Source organism: Galeopterus variegatus, unplaced genomic scaffold, assembly GCF_000696425.1.
Source record: "Galeopterus variegatus unplaced genomic scaffold, G_variegatus-3.0.2 Scaffold3414, whole genome shotgun sequence".
In the NCBI taxonomy this organism is placed as follows: Eukaryota; Metazoa; Chordata; class Mammalia; order Dermoptera; family Cynocephalidae; genus Galeopterus; species Galeopterus variegatus.
Window position 1 is genome coordinate 148,611 of NW_007729525.1, and position 18,591 is coordinate 167,201.

An 18,591-nucleotide genomic window follows, 5' to 3' on the forward strand; every position below is an offset into this window, starting at 1 on the left:
TCAAACTTGGACTTCCCAGACTCCAGAACTGTAATATATTTCTATTGTTTATAAATTACCCAGTCTCAGGTATTCTGTTGCTATACATAATAGATTAAGACAGGAAATGTACCAGAAGTGAGGTTGTTGCTGCAATCAATACTTGAAAATGTGGAAGCAGCTTTGGAACCTGGTAATGGGTAGAGGCTGGGAAAATTTGGAGGAGTAGGCTAGAAAAAGCCTAGGTTGCCATAAATGGAGCATTATAAGGGCAACTGAGGTGAGGGCACAGAAGAAAAGAAACAGGGAAATTCTGGAACTTTTTAGAGAATACTTAAATGATCATGATCAGAATGTTGATAGAAATATGGAAGGTAAAGGCCATTCTGATGAGGTCTCAGTCGAAAATGAAGAACAAGGTTTGGAAACTGGAGCAAAGGCTATCTATCCTTGTTATACAGTTGCAAAGATCTTGGCAGAACTGTATCCATGTTCTAGGGCTTTATGGAAGGCAGAAGTTAAGAGTGATAAACTAGAACATTTGGCAGAAGAAATATCTAAGCAGCAAAGCATTCAAGGTGCTGCATGACTTCTTTTGGCCACTTCCAGTAAAATGAGGGAATAGAGAAATGATTTAAAGATGGAATTTATAAATAAAAGGAAAGCAGAATGGAAAGATTTGGAAAACTCTCAGCCTAACCATGTAAAGAATAAAAAAGCATGTTTGGAGGAGAATATTAAGGGTGTGGCCAAGTGACTGTTTGCTAAAGAGGTTAACATGGATAGAAGGAAGCCAGGTTCTATTCAAGACAGTGGAAAAGTGATCCTGAAGGCATTTCAGAGATCTTTTAGGCAAGCTAGGACCTTGAAGGCAAGGTTTCCAGAGAGGCATCTGTGGGACCTCAGTATTCACTGCCCAGGGCCACCTTGGGACACTGCTCCCCACATTCCAGCACAGTGCTCCTCAGCCACCCCAGCCATGGCTCAAGCAGGCCCAGGTCTGGCTTGACCTGCTGCTCTGAAAGGTACAAGCCATAAACCTTGGTAACCTTCCTGTAGTGCTAATTCTGCAAGCGTGCAGAATGCAAGAGTTGTGGGGCCATGGAAGCCTTCATCTAGATTTCAAAGGATATTATAGACAACCTGGGGGCCCAGGCACAGACTTCTCACAGGTGTGGGGACACTATAGAGAGTACCCACTAGGACAATGCCTAGTGGAACTGTGAGAGTGAGGCAGCCCCTGAGACCACAGAACTATAGGGCCATCAGCATGCAACTCCAGCCTGGGAAAGCTGCAGGAATGAGACTCTAACCCACGAGAGCTGCTGGGTGGACTGAGCCCAGCAAAGCTGTAGGGGTGGGCTGCCTGAAGCCTTGGGGGTGCAACCTCTGCCCCAGTGCGCCCAGGATGAGGGACACAGAGTCAAAGGAGATCATCTTCTAGCTTTAAGACTTAATGTTGTGGGCCGGCCTGGTGGCGCACTGCTACAGTGCGCCGCTTGGGAAGCGTGGTGGCGCTCCCGCCGAGGGTTTGGATCCCACATACAGACCGGTTCCCGCTCACTGGCTGAGCGAGGAGCGGGGGCAACACCGAGGGTTGTGATCCCGTTGCCGGTCCCGGGCCAGTACAGGCGCGACACTGAGGGTTGCGATCCGTTGCTGGTCATGAAAAAAGACAAAAAGGAAAAAAAAAAAAATAATAAGAGGAGACTGGGTCATGAGGGTTCTGTCCTCGTGTATTGATTAATCCCCTTATTTTGGGAGTGGATTAGTTGTTGTGGGAGTGGGTTCTGATTAAAGGATGAATTCAACTCCCTCCCCCCCCATACACATGCTCTCTTGCCCTTCCACCATGCAATGACACAGCAGGAAGGCCCTTGCCAGACACAGAGTTCTTGACTTGGACTTCCCAGCCTCTAGAACTGTAAAAAATAAGTTTCTATTGTTTATAAATTACCCTGTCTCAGGTACTCTGTTATAGCAACACATAACAAACTAAGACAATGGAGAAGTTAGTGTCCCTCCTAATAAAGACAGAACATTCTGTAGCTGAGCCAGAAAGTGGCCCCGATTTTCAGGAAAAGGATGCCAAGCTGGGATCTGGAGCACTATTCTGAGTAATTCCCCTGTAAGAAATGCCTCCGTGGTTATCCTACAGTAAACAAGTGCCCCAGATTTCCCAGGAATTCAAATATTATATTAATAGATAGATTTTAGGGACCTGTATTTTGATTTCTTCTCAAGTAGTTTCATTCCTTTTCACTAAAGAAACTGTCTCAAGTGCAATTTAATATGTATGCTTTTGTAAGACTGTACAAGTCAGAAGTAAATGCTGCATTGGTATCTGAATTTTGGTTCTGGAAAACAAGGTTGTGGTGTGGACAACATGGCAATAATGAGAACTGGTACCCTTCTCTGCCAGGTGAACCAAACCACACACAAATGCAGTGCATGTCCAAAACCTCTGGCAAACGGAGTTCTCATCTCTTTGAGACACATTCACTCACTGAGAACCTGCTGGAGCAAACCTGACTTTCTGAACAATGCTGCCTTGAAACTGTATATCAAAAATATTTTGTAGAGTACAAAGACTATAAACAGGAAAGAACCAAACTAAAGCCCTTGATAACAGGTAAAAAACAAAAGCTGATAAGACCTTAAAAACCTTCACTGTTACAGTCTCAAGTTATTAAAAACAAAATGCTGCTGCTCACTCTGCAGTGACATTCCTAAAGGCTGTCACCATTCGGTTCTCTGAGGATTTTTGTTTTGGACACACTTGTGTCTGAGGCATCTTAGCAACACATTACAAGAAAAGATGCTGTTAAAGAGGAGAAGCCACACGTGGAAAAACGGCAAGTGTTCATTTCAAACTTACCTTCTACAGTCAATAAAAATAACAGGGCAGGGAGATTCAGGTGTCTGCTTGATTTGCTGTCAAATCTAACGCCAGGCATATGGAGACTAAAATTTCCTTCTCACAACAAGGATCTGAATGCCTTTACACCTCTACATAGCTCATATTAATAAGGAGAAGCAGACTGAACTATGGCACGTCCTTTTGCAAAAAGGATGTGTAGATTTGTTTTATAAATTTGCTTATCATGGTTCTGTGCTGGGGTTACTTGTAATATCCAAGTTTCTCATCATGTTAACTTGATGTCATCCCAGATGTGTGGAAAGAGCACATGTGCCCCCTATGCCACCACGCTGGCTACGTCCTTTGCTGTAAGCCTGGCTGGCAGTGCTCCTGTGCTTTCTTTAGGTTGATGCTGAGGCCGGTGGGAGGGGACTGGGTTGGACCAATGAAGACTGAAGAGGGGTGCTTATCTGATATGTAGCAGCAGAAAGGTGGTTTGGTCTTCTAAATAAAACATTGAAAATTATTCTGATTTTGACAACTGCTGGCCGTGCCCCCTAAGAAGAGTGTGCCCAGAGGGACTGCTGGGCTGGGCTCCTGGTGCCACCTCCTCATACACACACCTCAGTGATTGCCAGGTAGACAAGTCCACATGCTGTGGGGTCAGGGGGGTCTTCAGGGTTTTGGTGGTTACAGAAACATTTGTCACCTCATGTCATGCTCAACACGGAGGCTGGAAAATGACAATGCAGATGACCACCTGTCCCATGCACAGGCCCCAGCCCTGTGCTCTGGTACGAAATAGGGTGGTCAGAGTCTCAGAGGAGTTACAAAAGGCAAGGCTTTCTCTCAGCCCCCTTAAGAAAGAGGCCTTTTAACTGGACAAGGAGTAAGAGGCAGAGGAAAACACAGGGCAGGTGAAGGAGCAGCGTCTTGCGCTTGCCATTGGGAAGAAGCTTCACCTGCAGGCTTGAGTACACATTGTACATGGGGATCACAAAAAGTATTTTAAAAAACCCCAACTCCATCCTGACACAGACTAGCACGTGATTGTTCAGAGACACATTTGTAACGCTACGTTAACCCCAGGTCCCCACCTCTTGTCTGGAAACGGCTGGGCTTTTTGGGCACCCACATCCAGTGGCCAGCTTTGGGCGGGTTTTTGGTACCATGAGGCTCACATAGGCAGTAATGCTGTCCTCAAAGCCTCACCTCGGAGGAACTTTGCAATTTAACTCTGAACCCCAACCTGTGCCTGAAAGCACCACCATTCTTCCAAAATGGATGCTGACAGAAGAATACAAAATAAGAAAGGTGATCATAAATCAAATCACAAAAGAGGTGACCCCGACAGCCCATTCTTAAAAATCAGGTTTTGTTCTCATCATACATGTCCAAAGAAGGTTCGATTGTGGAGAATTCACTTTCATACACCAGGCTTCGAGGGGATAAAGAGTTTCGATGAAAGAAGTGACCACCTGAAAAAAAGAACAAGAAAAAGAGACATTTAATAGGTCATCAGGTCCGTGTTCCCTTCAGAGCTTAGAAGAATGTATGTTATCTTAAAAGCGTCACATTTTCTCAAATATCTCCTTTGTTTTGGGCTCTTGTAATTAAAGAAATGAAAAAATATATATATAGGAATCTCTCAACGTAAGCACACTTTAAATATGTAAGTCCCAGTGTCAGGATTCCCAAGAGATTAACCACAGGGCTCTTCAAAGCAAAAGCTCCCTGGTGCTCTTAAAAAGATTTTACTTACAAATTTGTAATTTTCCCCTTCTTCCACCTGAACATCTGTTCTGGATGGACCCTGGAGGTGGGGGTGGGCACAGAGCCCCTTCTGCAGATGGGCAGACCAGGGACTGTGATTTGATGATACATTTAAAAGCTTTTATTTAGGGGCAGGCCTGGTGGCGCACTGGATAGTGCGCCGCTTGGGAAGCGTGGTGGCGCTCCCGCCCGAGGGTTCGGATCCCACATACAGACCGGTTCCCGCTCACTGGCTGAGCGAGGCGCGGGAGCAACGCCGAGGGTTGCAATCCCGTTGCCGGTCCCCGGTCCGGTACGGGGGCAACACTGAGGGTTGCGATCCGTTGCCGGACACGGAAAAAGACAAAAAAACAAATAAAATAAAATAAAATAAAAGCTTTTATTTATATACAAGTTATACCTTCATATGGTTTAATTAATTCCATGTGTATTAAGACCAGTAATCTCGTTTCCCTTTCTCAGAGATAGCCACTTTAAGCTGATTCTTAATATTTACCTCCATGTCCCTAAATAATATATGTGTCTGTTGACCCTAATTTTTTCAGTCTTAGGCTTTTGCTACTGAATGCCCACTATGGAATACAAGCATTTTTCCTATCCTTGACCCCCAACCCCAATCCCACATATTTCCTGTTGCCCTCATGTAATTTATATTTTGCTAAAAAAAAAAAATGGATGTTTGCCTTATTTTACTATTTGTGCTACTCAGAGCTAAGCCAAGCTTACATTTCCTTTTCTGTATAACTGTTTTGTTTTTATAGCTTTATTAAGGTATAATCGACATACAATAAAATGCACATATGTCAAGTGTACAGTTTGGCAAATTTTGACATATGTATACACTTGTGAAACCATCACCAGAATCAAGATAATGAACATATCCATCACCTCCCAAAGTTTGCTGGTGCCTCTTAGTTCCCTTCCTCTTCTTTCCACCCTACTCCTACTGCCAGGTAAACACAGATCAGTTTGCATCTTTCCAGAATTTTGTATAAGCAAAATCATATAGTATATATTAGCTCTTACAAATAAAACTGCTGCGAACATTTATGTACAAGTTTGTGCAAACATATGCTTTCATGTCTGTTGGTAAATAAATAACCAGAAGTGGAACAATTGGGTAGGTTCATGCTTAACTTTTTAACAAACTGCCAAACTTTTCTAGATCTTTTCTGTAGTGCTTTGTTCAAATCTTTTGCCCATTTTAAAAAGTGGGCTGTCTTTGCATTATTGAGTGTAACAGGTTTTTTGTTTTTGTTTTTTTTTCAATTCTAGGTACAAGTCCTTTATTAGACATACATTTTGCAAATATTTTGTCCCAGTCTGTGGCCTGCCTTTTCATTTCCATAACAATGTCTTTGAAGAGCAAAAGTTTCAAATTTTGATCAAATACAATACATTGATTTTTTCCTCTTATAGTTTGGGCATTTTGTGTCAGATTTAAGAAATCTTTGCCAAACCCAACATTACTAAGATTTTCTCCTAATGCATACATCTGGAAGTTTTATGGATGTAGCTCTTACATTTAGATGATCCACTTCAAGTAAATTTTTGAAAATGGTGGGAAATCAGGGCAGAAGTTGTTATTTTGCTTACGGATATCCAATTGTTCCATCACCACTTGTTTAAAATATTGTCTTTTCCCCACTGAATTGCCTTGGCACATTTGTTCAAAATCTATTGATCATGTATGGATGGGTCTATTTCCAGGCACTACTGTGTTCCAGCAATCCCTTTGTCTGTATTTACACTAATGCCACACTGTCTTAATTTCTGTAGTTTTGTAAGTCATAAGATTAGATATTATAAGTTCAGCAATTTTTTTCTTATTTTTCAAATGATATGATAGGCAGGAAGGAGATGAAGGCTGTTACAAAGAGTACAGACAAGTATTAAATGAAAGCATTTCACGTACTAGTGTATGATGGTAGGACCACTTCTATTTTCTTAACGTTCCTGTATTAAAAATCTTCTGCATCTAAAAAGCTGGGGGCTGGCTGGTTAGCTCAGTTTGTTAGAGCACAGTGTTATACCACCAAGGTCAAGGATTGATACGATCCCCATATTGTCCAGCCTCCAAAAAATAAAAAATTGGAATAAATGCAAACATGCTTGCTATCTGCACAAAGTAGCCATCTGAGAGTAAGGTCCCAAGTATGGGAAGTTTGATCTCTTGGAGAAATCTGCATAATCCAATAGTGCTAAAGAGCAAAATATTAAAAAGAAATCTGCATAATCCAATAGTGCTAAAGAGAAAAATATTAAAAAAAGAAAAAAACGAAAAAGAAAAAGGAGCTAACAATAAAGATTTCTTTTCTGCAAGAAGAACTAAAGCCATCAGAAGTGGAAATGATCTAACGTTTTGTATTAGGATAGTTATCAGCTGATGACAGATCTTTGGCAATAAAAAAAAATGGGTCAGAACTTAACTCAGTAATCTACAGCTGTTAACCAGTTTACTTGAGAAAAACATAATACCAAGAGAGGCACACACAAGCAGCTGAATTTCAGAGAAAGGCACGATGCTGGTTTTGCCAAGGAAGCACTACATGTTTTTTTTTGATTGGTCATAATCAATTTATTATCTTAAATTTTCCATGGGTGAAAAGGACTGTAACTATAAAGGGACACAATTACATACATAGTAAATGTTACTCACTTGGTGATGTTTTTTCTTTTTTAAAAAATTTTTATTGAATCAAAATTGATTATACATATTTTTGGGGTTCAACATTGAGATATGTTGATAAAATCAATATTACTAGCATATATATAGTTACAAATCATAATTATTCTTTTTGCCCCTTGTCCAATCTCTCCCCATCTCCTCCTCCCTCCCCCTCCCCCTCTAATTGTCCTAGATTTCTTCTCGCCTGAAATAATAATGGTCACGCTGTTGATTTGTTGCCTAGATGATCTGTCCAGTGCTGAGGGGTGTGATCAGGTCCCCCAATATTATCATAGAGCAGATGCTTCTTCTGTCACTCTGAAATGGGCTTTGTGGAGAGAGACGTCCTCTTCTTTTCTCTGCTGGTGACTCTCCTTGTGTCAATGCACTCCAGTGGCTGGTGGACCATCTGTGTGGTGGTTGTGGGGTCTAGCCACTTTCACGGCAGCTGTGGTTATTGTGGTGGATGTGTTGAGCCACCCACATGGAGGTGATGTTTTTGGCATGCTCCTTGACACTGGCAGTGTGCCAGGTTGTGGAGAGTGTCTGATCCCTGACTCCATGCCTCAGATCCCCAGTTGGGCCCCAAGGTGCTGGCGTGGTGTGTCTGGTTGTGGGAGGGGGTCTGGTCCCCTTCTTCATGCCTCAGGTCCCCAGGCTGGCCCTGAGGTGCTGGCATGGTGTGCCTGGTTGTGGGGGCGGTGGTCAGGTCCCCGGCTCTATGCCCTGGATCCCCGGGCGGGCCCAAGGCACTGGTGCAGTGTGCCTGGATATGGGAGTGGGGTCCAGTCCCCAGCTCCATGTCTCAGGTTCCTGGGTGCGTGCCGAGGCACTGGTAGTGTGAGTGGTTGTGGGCAGGGGTCCTGTCCCCTTCTCCATGCCTCACGTCCGCTAGCGGGCCCCAAGGCATTGGTGGTGTGCCTGGGCCAGAACTAATCTTTTGTCCTTTCCTTACTTCTGACACGTGGGAACTTCCTGTGGGAACCAGTACTTGAGCTGTGTGGTTGAGCTAAATTGCTGCTTTCCTGCTGTTTCCCTAGGGAAGGCTTTTTGTGCAGCTCAGGGTTTAATGGTTGACCTTATAGGTACTTCCAGCTCTCCAGATACTCAGTGCACCTGGGTTGTATAGAAACTCTGATCTGGGCCTGTTTTTTTTTTTCATCAAACTGCACCCCACGCAATTCTGCATTCCTGACTAGTCTCCTCTGAGTGGTCCTGTGCTGATTGGGTGCGGATTGGCTGTCCTTGCTGTGTCACAGTGTTCTCCCGGTGTTCTCATCTCGCCCACCGCCCATGCTGCAAACACTTCCCATGGGACGGGCCCTGTGCTGGTCCCTTGTGATGACTCACCGGCCTCTGAGTGGCTCCCCTTTTTCAGCTATTGTGGCTCCTCACAGCTGCGTGGGTCCACGGGAACCCTGTTAGTGGTCTTGCTGTCCTGGGGGCCACCAAGGCCCTCTTCTCCCCTGCCACCTCCAAGTAACCCCGTCTAAAGGGCAGCTGCGGCTTCTGCCGGCTCCTGCTCCATGTGCTCCAGCCTTAAAGCGGCTGCAGCCCGAAATGCTCAGAGCAGTTTCTCTCATTGTGGCTTCTCCTGCCTTCATTAGCTCTGTAGGTCTCTCCTCCTCTTCCCCTGAGCTCCAGCGGCCTCTCTCCTCCTCTTCCCCTGAGCTCCAGCGGCCCCAGCTTGGCTGATGTTACACTTTTATAGTTGTAAATTGGTTGATTTGTGAGAGAGAGTGACGCTGGGGACTGTCTACTCCGCCATCTTGATCAGTGATTGCACAACATGTTTTTTGATCTCTGGAAACACACCCTATTTACTGATCAACTATTATTATTTTTTTGTTATTAGCTATATAATGTTATTAAGTAAAGTCTTAATTGAGTTATAACCTATATACAGATATGTGCACAAATCATAACTATATAGCTCAATGAATTTCCATAAAGAGAAAACCCCATGAAATCATCACTGGATCAAGCGATAGAACATTACCAGCACCCTACAAATCCCTCAAGTGACCCCCAATCACTATGTCCTCTCTTCTTCCCCAGAGGAAACCACAATCCAGACTTCTCACACACAGTTTAGCTTTGTCTATTTTTTAATTTAACATAAATGAAAACAGAGCATATTATCTTTTATGTCTAGACTGTTTTGGACAACATTATCTTGTGACATTCATTCGTGACATTGAATATAGCAGCAGTTTGTTCATTTTTACTGTTACATGACATTCCCTCGTATGACTGCCACACAATATGATTTATTCGTCTAATCTTTCACTGATGGACATTTGCATTCTTTCCATTCGGGGCTGTTATGAATATTGCTATTAGGAGTATTCTTGTGTATATCTTTTGTACACAGGCACATGCCATTCTCTTGGGTCATGCCTAGGAGTGGAATTGCTAGGTCTCGGGGTAGGTATATGTTGGTTTCAGCAGACACTGGAAGTTTTCCAAAGTGGCTGTACTAATTTTTACTCCTATTAGTAAACAAGAATTTCAATTGCTCTTTTTCTGTGCGAATACTTGAGATTTTCTGTATTTTTCATTTTAGCACTTCTTCTGGGTATTTAGTAGTATTTCATTGTGGTTTTAATTTACATTGCCCTGATGACTAAAAAGGATTAAAAGTTTTCATATGTGTTTTAGGCTATTTGTACATCTGGTTCATCCAGAAATATCCACTTACTTCTCTTGCTCATTTTCTCATCATGTCGTCAGTCTTTTTCTTCTTTATTCAGAATATGAGTCCTTTGTGAGTTATAAGTATTGTAGGTATCTTCTTCCAAAACAGTGTATTTTGGGCCGGCCCGGTGGCGCACTGCTACAGTGCGCTGCTTGGGAGCGCAGCGGTGCTCCCGCCGAGGGTTCGGATCCCACATACAGACCGGTTCCCGCTCACTGGCTGAGCGAGGTGCAGGTGCAACACCGAGGGTTGCGATCCCGTTGCCGGTCCCGGTCCGGTACGGGCGTGACACTGAGGGTTGCGATCCGTTGCCGGTCACGAAAAAAGACAAGAAGGAAAAAAAACCCAAAACAAAACAGTGTATTTTGATGAACAGAATTCATTATTTTTAGTGTGGCTCAATTTACCTAATTTTTATTTTATGGTTAGTGCTTTTTTGAGAAATCTTTGCCTATCTCAAGGTTTTAAAGATATTCTATTTTATCTTTTAGAAACTTCGTTGTTTTATCTTTTGCATTTAGGTCCATGAGCATCAAGTTAATTTTTTAGTATGCTGTGAAGTAGGAATTAGGATTCATTTACTGTGTTCAATTGACCAGCACCGTCTTGAAAAGACTATCCTTCTCCCCGCTGCTGTGCAGTGCACCTTTGTCATGAAACAAGTGTCCATGAATGTGTGGTTGTCTCAGAACTATATTCTGTCCTATTAAGCTATTTGTCCATCCTTGCATCAATCCTTACTGTCTTAATTACTGTGGCTTTATCAGAGTCTTAATTTCCAGTTCTGTAAGCCCTTCTGCTTTATTATTCTTCATAACTGTCTTGTTGTCGTGGCCCTTTTCATTTCCATATAAGTTCTAGAATTAGTTTGTCAAGTTCCACCCACATGTGCATGTGTGTGTGCGCGCGCACACACACACACACTCATTAGAATCTGATTGAAGTAGTGAATCTATAGGTCTATTTGGGGGAGAACTAACACCTTTACAATACTGAGTCTTCTATACAACAACCATAAAAATTCCTTGAACTTTTTAAGTCAAGTGAACAGATACGATGTGGGGGGCAGGGGAGAGGGTGGGCAGGAACGGGTAAAGGGGCATGAGAATCAACTACAATGTATATTGAGAAGTAAAATAAAATTTTAAAAAAATGAAAGAAATCTCTGTGGGAATAACACCAATGTGACAGCAACTATAACTGGGGATAATGCTGAATCCATAAAATGCTGGATCATAAAGTGTTCAGAGTATATGTTAACGTGTATAAATTGTGAAAATAAAAATTCCACTAAAATGTTTAAAAGTGACTGTATAGAAATAGAGTTTGTGTCCAATTTATTGTTTTCAGATTAATTTTCAGAGAATTAATAGAGCTTTAATAGTGATATTATTTTAATTTATCTCGTAGGAAAATGTGCATAGCTTTTCTTTCAATATTCTAAAGTGTTTATCTTAATCATGTCTGATTAAGTTCAAATCGAAGCTTTACGAAGTCTAACTTTGGGAGCACCAATTTAGGCATGGGAATTTGAGATGCCACTGCCCCTCCAGATATATAGATTTCTCATTAATGAAGGCAATTAACAATAATGACTAATGAAACTAATTTTAATTTATGTAACACCTTTTAATCAAAAATTTTAAATGTTTAATTAAAAAAAACAATACTGAGTCTTCTTATCTATCAACCTGTTGTACTTATTTATTTAGGTCATCTTTAATTTCTCTCGATAATACATAATAGTTTTCTGTGTAGAAGGCTTGCACATCTTCTCTTAGATATATTACTCATAATAATAATATATATTATTATATATGATGTTTATCTGATGCTTTTGTAAATGGTATCTTTTTGAAAATTTCATTTTTAATTACTTATCTTTAGTATATAAAAATACAATTGACCCTCCTACATTTACTTATTCATCTTAAGAGCTGATTTGTAGAATACATTGGATTTTCTACATATATCACTATGTTGTCTATGAATAGTGACAGTTTTATTTCTTCCTTTGTAATCCGTGTACCTTTTATTTCTTTTTCTTGCCTTATCTTAATAGCTAACACTGCCAATACAACATTGAAAGAGATAGTCACAGCAGGTATCCTTATTTACAATCTTAGGGAAAAAGTTTTCAGTATTTCACCATTTTTATTTTTTCCTAGTTTGCTAAAAATTCTTTTCTTTTAGAACCAGGAATGGGTGTTGAATTTTAGCAAAAGCTTCTTCTGTATCAAGATAAAAACAGAACTTTCCACTTTTATTCTGTTTGTGCTCAACTGCACTGATTTTCAACCTTTTATTTTTAAATAAATCCAACCTGGTTGTAATGTTTTTCCTGTTTATATACTGTCATATTCATTTAGCTAATATTTTGTTTAAAATATTTGCATCTATATTCATAAAAGAAAGAAACCTGCAATTTCCTTTCTTGTAATGTTCTTGTATTAACTTGGTATTAATGCTGTGCAGGTCTCATAGAAGGACTTGGGAAGTTTTCCTTTTTTTTCTGCTTTTTGGACAAATTTGTGTAAGACTGGTGTTACCGACACCCTCTAGGCCTAGAGTTTTACTCTGAGGGAAGATTTTAAACTATGAATTCAATTTATTGCCTATGTGTAGGAGAATTCAGATTTCCTATTTCTTCTCATATCAATTTTGCTACTTTGTATTTTTCAAGAAATTTGTCAAGTTCATTTAATTTTCAGAATTTAAAGTTGTCATAACATCTTTTTATTATTATTTTGTTGTGGTAAAAAACACTTAACATAAAATTTTCCACCTTAACCATTTTTAAGTATACAGTTCAGTAGTTCTATTTGTACTGCTGTGAAGCAGATCTCCAGAACTTTCTCATCTTGCAAATCTGAAATTCTATACTCATTAAACAACTCCCCTTTTCCCCTCCCTACAACTCCTTGTAACCACTATTCTATTTTCTGTTTCTATGTACTATATTATTATTATTTTTAACATATATAAGCTTTGTAGTGATGTCCCCTTTTTCATTCTTTTTTTTTTTTTTTGTCTTTTGTCTTTTTCCATGTCCGGCAACGGATTGCAACCCTCAGTGTTGCCCCCGTACCGGACCGGGGACCGGCAACGGGATTGCAACCCTCGGTGTTGCTCCCGCGCCTCGCTCAGCCAGCGAGCGGGAACCGGTCTGTACGTGGGATCCGAACCCTCGGGCGGGAGCGCCGCCGCGCTTCCCAAGCGGCGCACTGTAGCAGTGCGCCACCGGGCCGGCCCGTCCCTTTTTCATTCTTGGTAGTGGTCACTAGGGTCTTCTTTCTTGATTGGCAGAGGTTTGTTAATTTTATTAGTCTTTTTAAAGAAACAGCATTGTGCTTGGTTGATTTTTTTCTATTGTATATTTGTTTTCCATTGAATTAATTTATGGTCTTTATTTCATTCATTTGATCTAATTTTCTGTTCTTTGAAGAAATACTTAGAATGCTGGTTTCTAGACTTTCTGCATTTAAAGTCACAAATTTCCCTCTAACATGGTTTTAGCTGCATCAAACAACTTCTGGTGTGTCATACTTTTATCAGCATTCAATTAAACATTTTTTATAATTTGCTCTGCAATTTCTTCTTTGACCCATAGGTTTTTAAAGAAGTATACCACTTAATTCCAAACATTTGGGACTCATTCTAATTATCCTTTGGTTGCTGATTTATAACTTAATTCCACTGGTCAGAAAACATACCCTGTATGATTTCAATCGTTATGTATTTGTTGAAATTTGCTTTATTGCCCATGTATTAGTCTGTTTTGTGTTGCTATAACGGAATACCTCACACTGGGTAATTTATAAAGAAAAGAGGTTTACTTGGCTCTGATTCTATAGGCTGGGAAGTCCATGACTGGGCAACTGCATCTGACGAGGGCCTCAGGCTGCTCATGGTGGAAAATTGAAGGGGAGCCAGTGTGTGCAAAGAGATCACGTGGCAAGAGGAGAAGCAACAGAGAGGGAAGGGAGGTGCCAGGCTCTTTTTAACAACCAGATCTCAAGGAATAATATAGCAAGAACTCACTCAGCCTGAGGGAGGGCACTAATCTATTCATGAAGGATCTGCCCCCATGACTCAAACACCTACCACTAGGCCTCACCTCCCAATTGCCACACTGGGAATCTAATTTCATCATGAGTTTTGGAGGGGCAAATATATTCAAACTGTGGCAACCCAACATATAGTCTATTTTGGTAAGTGATCTATAATAATATATGAGGGTACTTCATGAAAATCTATAAATGTACTTGAAAAAAATGTCTGAGGGTACTTCAAAAAGTTCATGGAAAGATATGTATTACCTTTAAATTCTATTTTTTCATGAACTTTTTGAAGGACCCTCGTATATCATGTAGTTGATGAGTGCTATATAATTGATGAGTCAATTACATCTTGTCTGTTAATTGTGATGTTCAAATCTTCTAGGTCCTTGATGAGTATGTGTCTGCTTGTTATCAAAAGGTGTGTTTAAATTTCCCTCTATAATGTGAAGTTGTCTATTGCTCCTTTAAGATCCATCAATTTTTTGCTTCATGCATTTTGAGGACATATTAGATACACAAATTTAGAACTGTTTTCTTCATGAGGGATTAAACCTTTCATCATTATGAAATGTCTTTTTTTTTTTTGTCTTTTGTCTTTTTTCCGTGACCGGCAACGGATTGCAACCCTCAGTGTTGCCCCCGCACCGGACCGGGGACCGGCAACGGGATTGCAAACCTCGGCGTTGCTCCCGCGCCTCGCTCAGCCAGTGAGCGGGAACCGGTCTGTACGTGGGATCCGAACCCTTGGGCGGGAGCGCCACCGCGCTTCCCAAGCGGCACACTATCCAGTGCGCCACCGGGCCGGCCCCATTATGAAATGTCTTTATCTTAAAGCATGTTTTGTCTGATATTTACACAAGAGCAATTTTCTTTTGGTTAGCATTTACATGGAATATATTTTTCTATCATTTTACTTTCAACATTCCTGTTTCCCTATATATAATTTTTTTCCTTTTTGTCTTTTTTTCGTGACCAGTAACGGGATTGCAACCCTCGGTGTCGCACCCGTACCGCGACCGGCAACGGGATCGCAACCCTCGGTGTTGCACCTGCACCGCGCTCAACCAGTGAGCGGACTGGTCTCTATATGGGATCCGAACCCTTGGCGGGAGCGCCGCCGCGCTCCCAAGTGCCTCACTCTACCAAGTGCGTCACCGGGCCGGCCCGTTTCCGTATATTAAAGATATGTCACATATACATATGTGTATGTATAAATTTTAAATCTAGTCTATCTTTGAGTATTTAATCATCCATTTATATTTATTACTGTCATATTGGATTTTAAATCTATAATTTTATTACTTATTTTCTATTTGTCCCACTTGTTTTATGTTACTTTCTCTTTTTATTTTTCTTCTCTTGAGTGACTATTATTCCAGTTTTTCTTCTATTAGTTTATTATATGTTATTTTACTATTCTTTTAGTGGCTATGCTAGCCTAGAGATTTTACTATTTTTTTTTTTTTAGTTGTTACTTGGATTAAAACATGTATCTTTGATTTGTTAAAGTCTAATTTAAATTAGTATCTTTACTTATTCCTGGACAATGCAAGTATCTTAGAGCACTTTCATTTCATTTATCCCCTCTCATCTTTTGTGCAATTGACGTAAAGTGATCTCTACAAGACATTATTATTAGTGTTTGATACATTAATCATCATGTGGATTTACCCACATATTTGCCCTTTCTGTTGTGCTTTATTCTTCCTGCATCTCCATGTTTCCATCTGGAATCATTTTCCTTCTGCCTGAAGGACTCCCTCTTAGTATTTCCATTTGTTGGATAATGTCTTATTTCCTCTTTATTTTTGATGGATTTCCCTCCCCCCAGGTATTTAGGTTGCCATCCCCTCCCTTTGACCCCCTCTCAACACATCACTCCATTGTTTTCTGGTCTCCATCATTTATGTCAAGAACCAACTCTCGGTCTTCTGTTACTACTTTAAAAGTAATGTATCTCATACTGAAAAAGGAAAAACAAAGCTGGAGAACTCACACTTACCAATTCCAAAACTACTACAAAATTATAGTAATCAAGACAGTGTGGCACTGACATAAAGATAGACAGTAATGGAATGAAACTGAGAGTCCAGAAATGAACTCATATATCCATGGCCAACTTATTTTCAACAAGGGTTTCAAGACCATTCAATGGGGGAAATAATCATCTCTTCAACAAACTGTACTGGGAAAACTGGATATCTACATGCAAAAGAATGAAGTTGAATCCCTACATCACACCACATACAAATGTTAACTCAAAATGGATCAAGCACCTAAATGTAAGCACTAAAACCCTATAACTCTTAGAAGTTTTTGTGACCTTGAATTAGGCAGAGGTTCTTAGATATGACACCTAAAGCACAAGAACCAAAAAAAAAAAAAAAAAAAAAACCACGGGCCAGCCCAGTGGCGCACTGCTACAATGCGCCACTTGGGAGCGCTGCGGTGCTCCCGCCGAGGTTTCGGATCCCACATACAGACCGGTTCCCGCTCACTGGCTGAGCGAGGTGCGGGAGCGACGCCGAGGGTTGCGATCCCGTTGCCGGTCCCGGTCCGGTACCGTACGGGCACAACACTGAGGGTTGCGATCCGTTGCCAGACACAAAAAAAGACAAAAAAAAAAAAAAAAAAAAAAAAAAAAAAAAAAAAGACAAATTGGACTCCATCGAAATTAAAAATTAGGCTTTGAAAGACACTATCAAGAAAATGAATAGACAACTTAGAGAATGAAGAAAATATCTGTAAATCACATATCTGATAAAAGGCGGGGGGGAATAACAAATGTTGATGAGGATGTGGAGAAATTGGAACCCCTGTACACTGCTGGTGGGAATGTAAAACGTTTCAGCCAGTGTGGAATACTGGCTGGTTTGGTGGTTCCTCAAAAAGTTAAACAGAACCATACAACCCAGCAATTCCACTACTAGGTACATACCCCAAAGAACTGAAAGCAGGGATGCAAACATTCTTGCACACCAATGTTCACAGCAGTATTATTCACAATAGCCAAAAGGTGGAAACAACCCAAATGTCCATCAATGGATGAGGAGATGAACAAATTGTGATATACACACATGTACAAGGGACTATTATTTAGCCATAAAAGAATGAGGTACTGATATATGCTACAAAGTGGGTGAAACTTGAAAACATTATGCTGAGTGAAAGAAGTCAGACACAAAAGGTCACATATTTTGTATGATTCCACTTATATGAAATACACAGAGTAAGTAGGTATATCCATGGAGACAGAACACAAATTGCTAGTTGCCAGTGGCTGGGGGAGGGAGATGGAACAGAGAACAAGTGCTAATGGTCAGGGTGTTGCCTTTTGGGGTGATAAAAGCATTTTGGAACTGGACAGAGATGGTTACACATCATTGTGAATAAATTAAATGGCACTGAATTGTTCACTTTTTTTTTTTTTTTTTGTCTTTTTCTGTGTCCGGCAACGGATTGCAACCCTTAGTGTTGCCCCCGTACCGGACCGGGACCGGCAACGGGATCGCAGCAACCCTCGGCGTCGCTCCCGCGCCTCGCTCAGCCAGTGAGCGGGAACCGGTCTGTATGTGGGATCCGAACCCTTGGCGGGAGCGCCACCGCGCTTCCCAAGCGGCGCACTGCTACCGGGCCGGCCCCCTGAATTGTTCACTTTTAACTAGTTAATTTGTTATGTGAATTTCATCTAAAAAATAATTGAGATAAAAAAGAATGTATCTTTTTTTCTCTAAGTGCTTTTAAGTTTTTCTTTGCTTTTTTGAGTTTTACTATGATGTCTTGGTGTGGTGTTCTCTTTATTTACTCTGCTTAGTGTCTGTAGTACTCCTTGAATCTGTGGTTTGATGTCTTTTATCAGCTTTGGAAAATTCTCAGCCATTATCTCTTCAAATATTTATTTCATCTCATTTGCTCGTTTCCTTTCCTTCTATGACTTGAATTACATGTATATTAGATTTTTTTTCCATCATGATCTAAAGACATTTATGCCCTTTTTAATATTTTTATTCTTTTTCTTTTTGTGCTTCAGGTCAGATATTTTCTCATGACTTGTATACCAGCTCGCAAACCCTCTCTTCAGCAATGTTTAAATTGATGAACTCCATTAGGATCTTACTTTCAATATACTTTTCAATATTCACATTTTCATTTGATTCTTTGTTATTTCCAGTTATATGCTGAAATTACCCATCTTGTCATCAGTTTCTTCAACATACTAGTTATTTTAAAGTCTATGTCTGATATTTCCAATATTTGGATTTCTTGCTGATACACTTCTATTCTTTGTTTTTTCTCCTTTTTGGTCATTTGGTCTTATCTTCTGGTATGCCTGTTTTTTTTTTTTTTGTTTGTTTGTTTTGATGGATTGCTGCATAGTGTATGTTAAAAATGTAGAGATAATCTGAGGCTGCTGCGGGTGGTATCTTCCTACAGAGGATTTCCTTCTGCCTCTTGAAGTGACATATCACTTTCAGAGTATGAGCATATCACTTTAATATAATTTGAGATTTAGTAGGTTCGAATCTGGGTTTTTGGTCTTGAGAGCACTAGG

At 40.6% G+C, this 18,591-nt stretch overlaps 1 protein-coding gene across 1 annotated transcript in view; it reads right to left on the minus strand.

Moving 5' to 3' along the window:
* Nucleotides 1-2,828: 2,828 nt before the first annotated feature.
* Nucleotides 2,829-18,591, minus strand: part of RNF130 (ring finger protein 130) — a 73,710-nt gene continuing 57,947 nt past the window's right edge. The window contains exon 7 of the mRNA XM_008584979.1: nt 2,829-4,317. Coding sequence (XP_008583201.1) covers nt 4,208-4,317 — 110 coding nt within the window. The 3' untranslated portion in view covers nt 2,829-4,207. The remainder of the gene's footprint in view (nt 4,318-18,591) is intronic.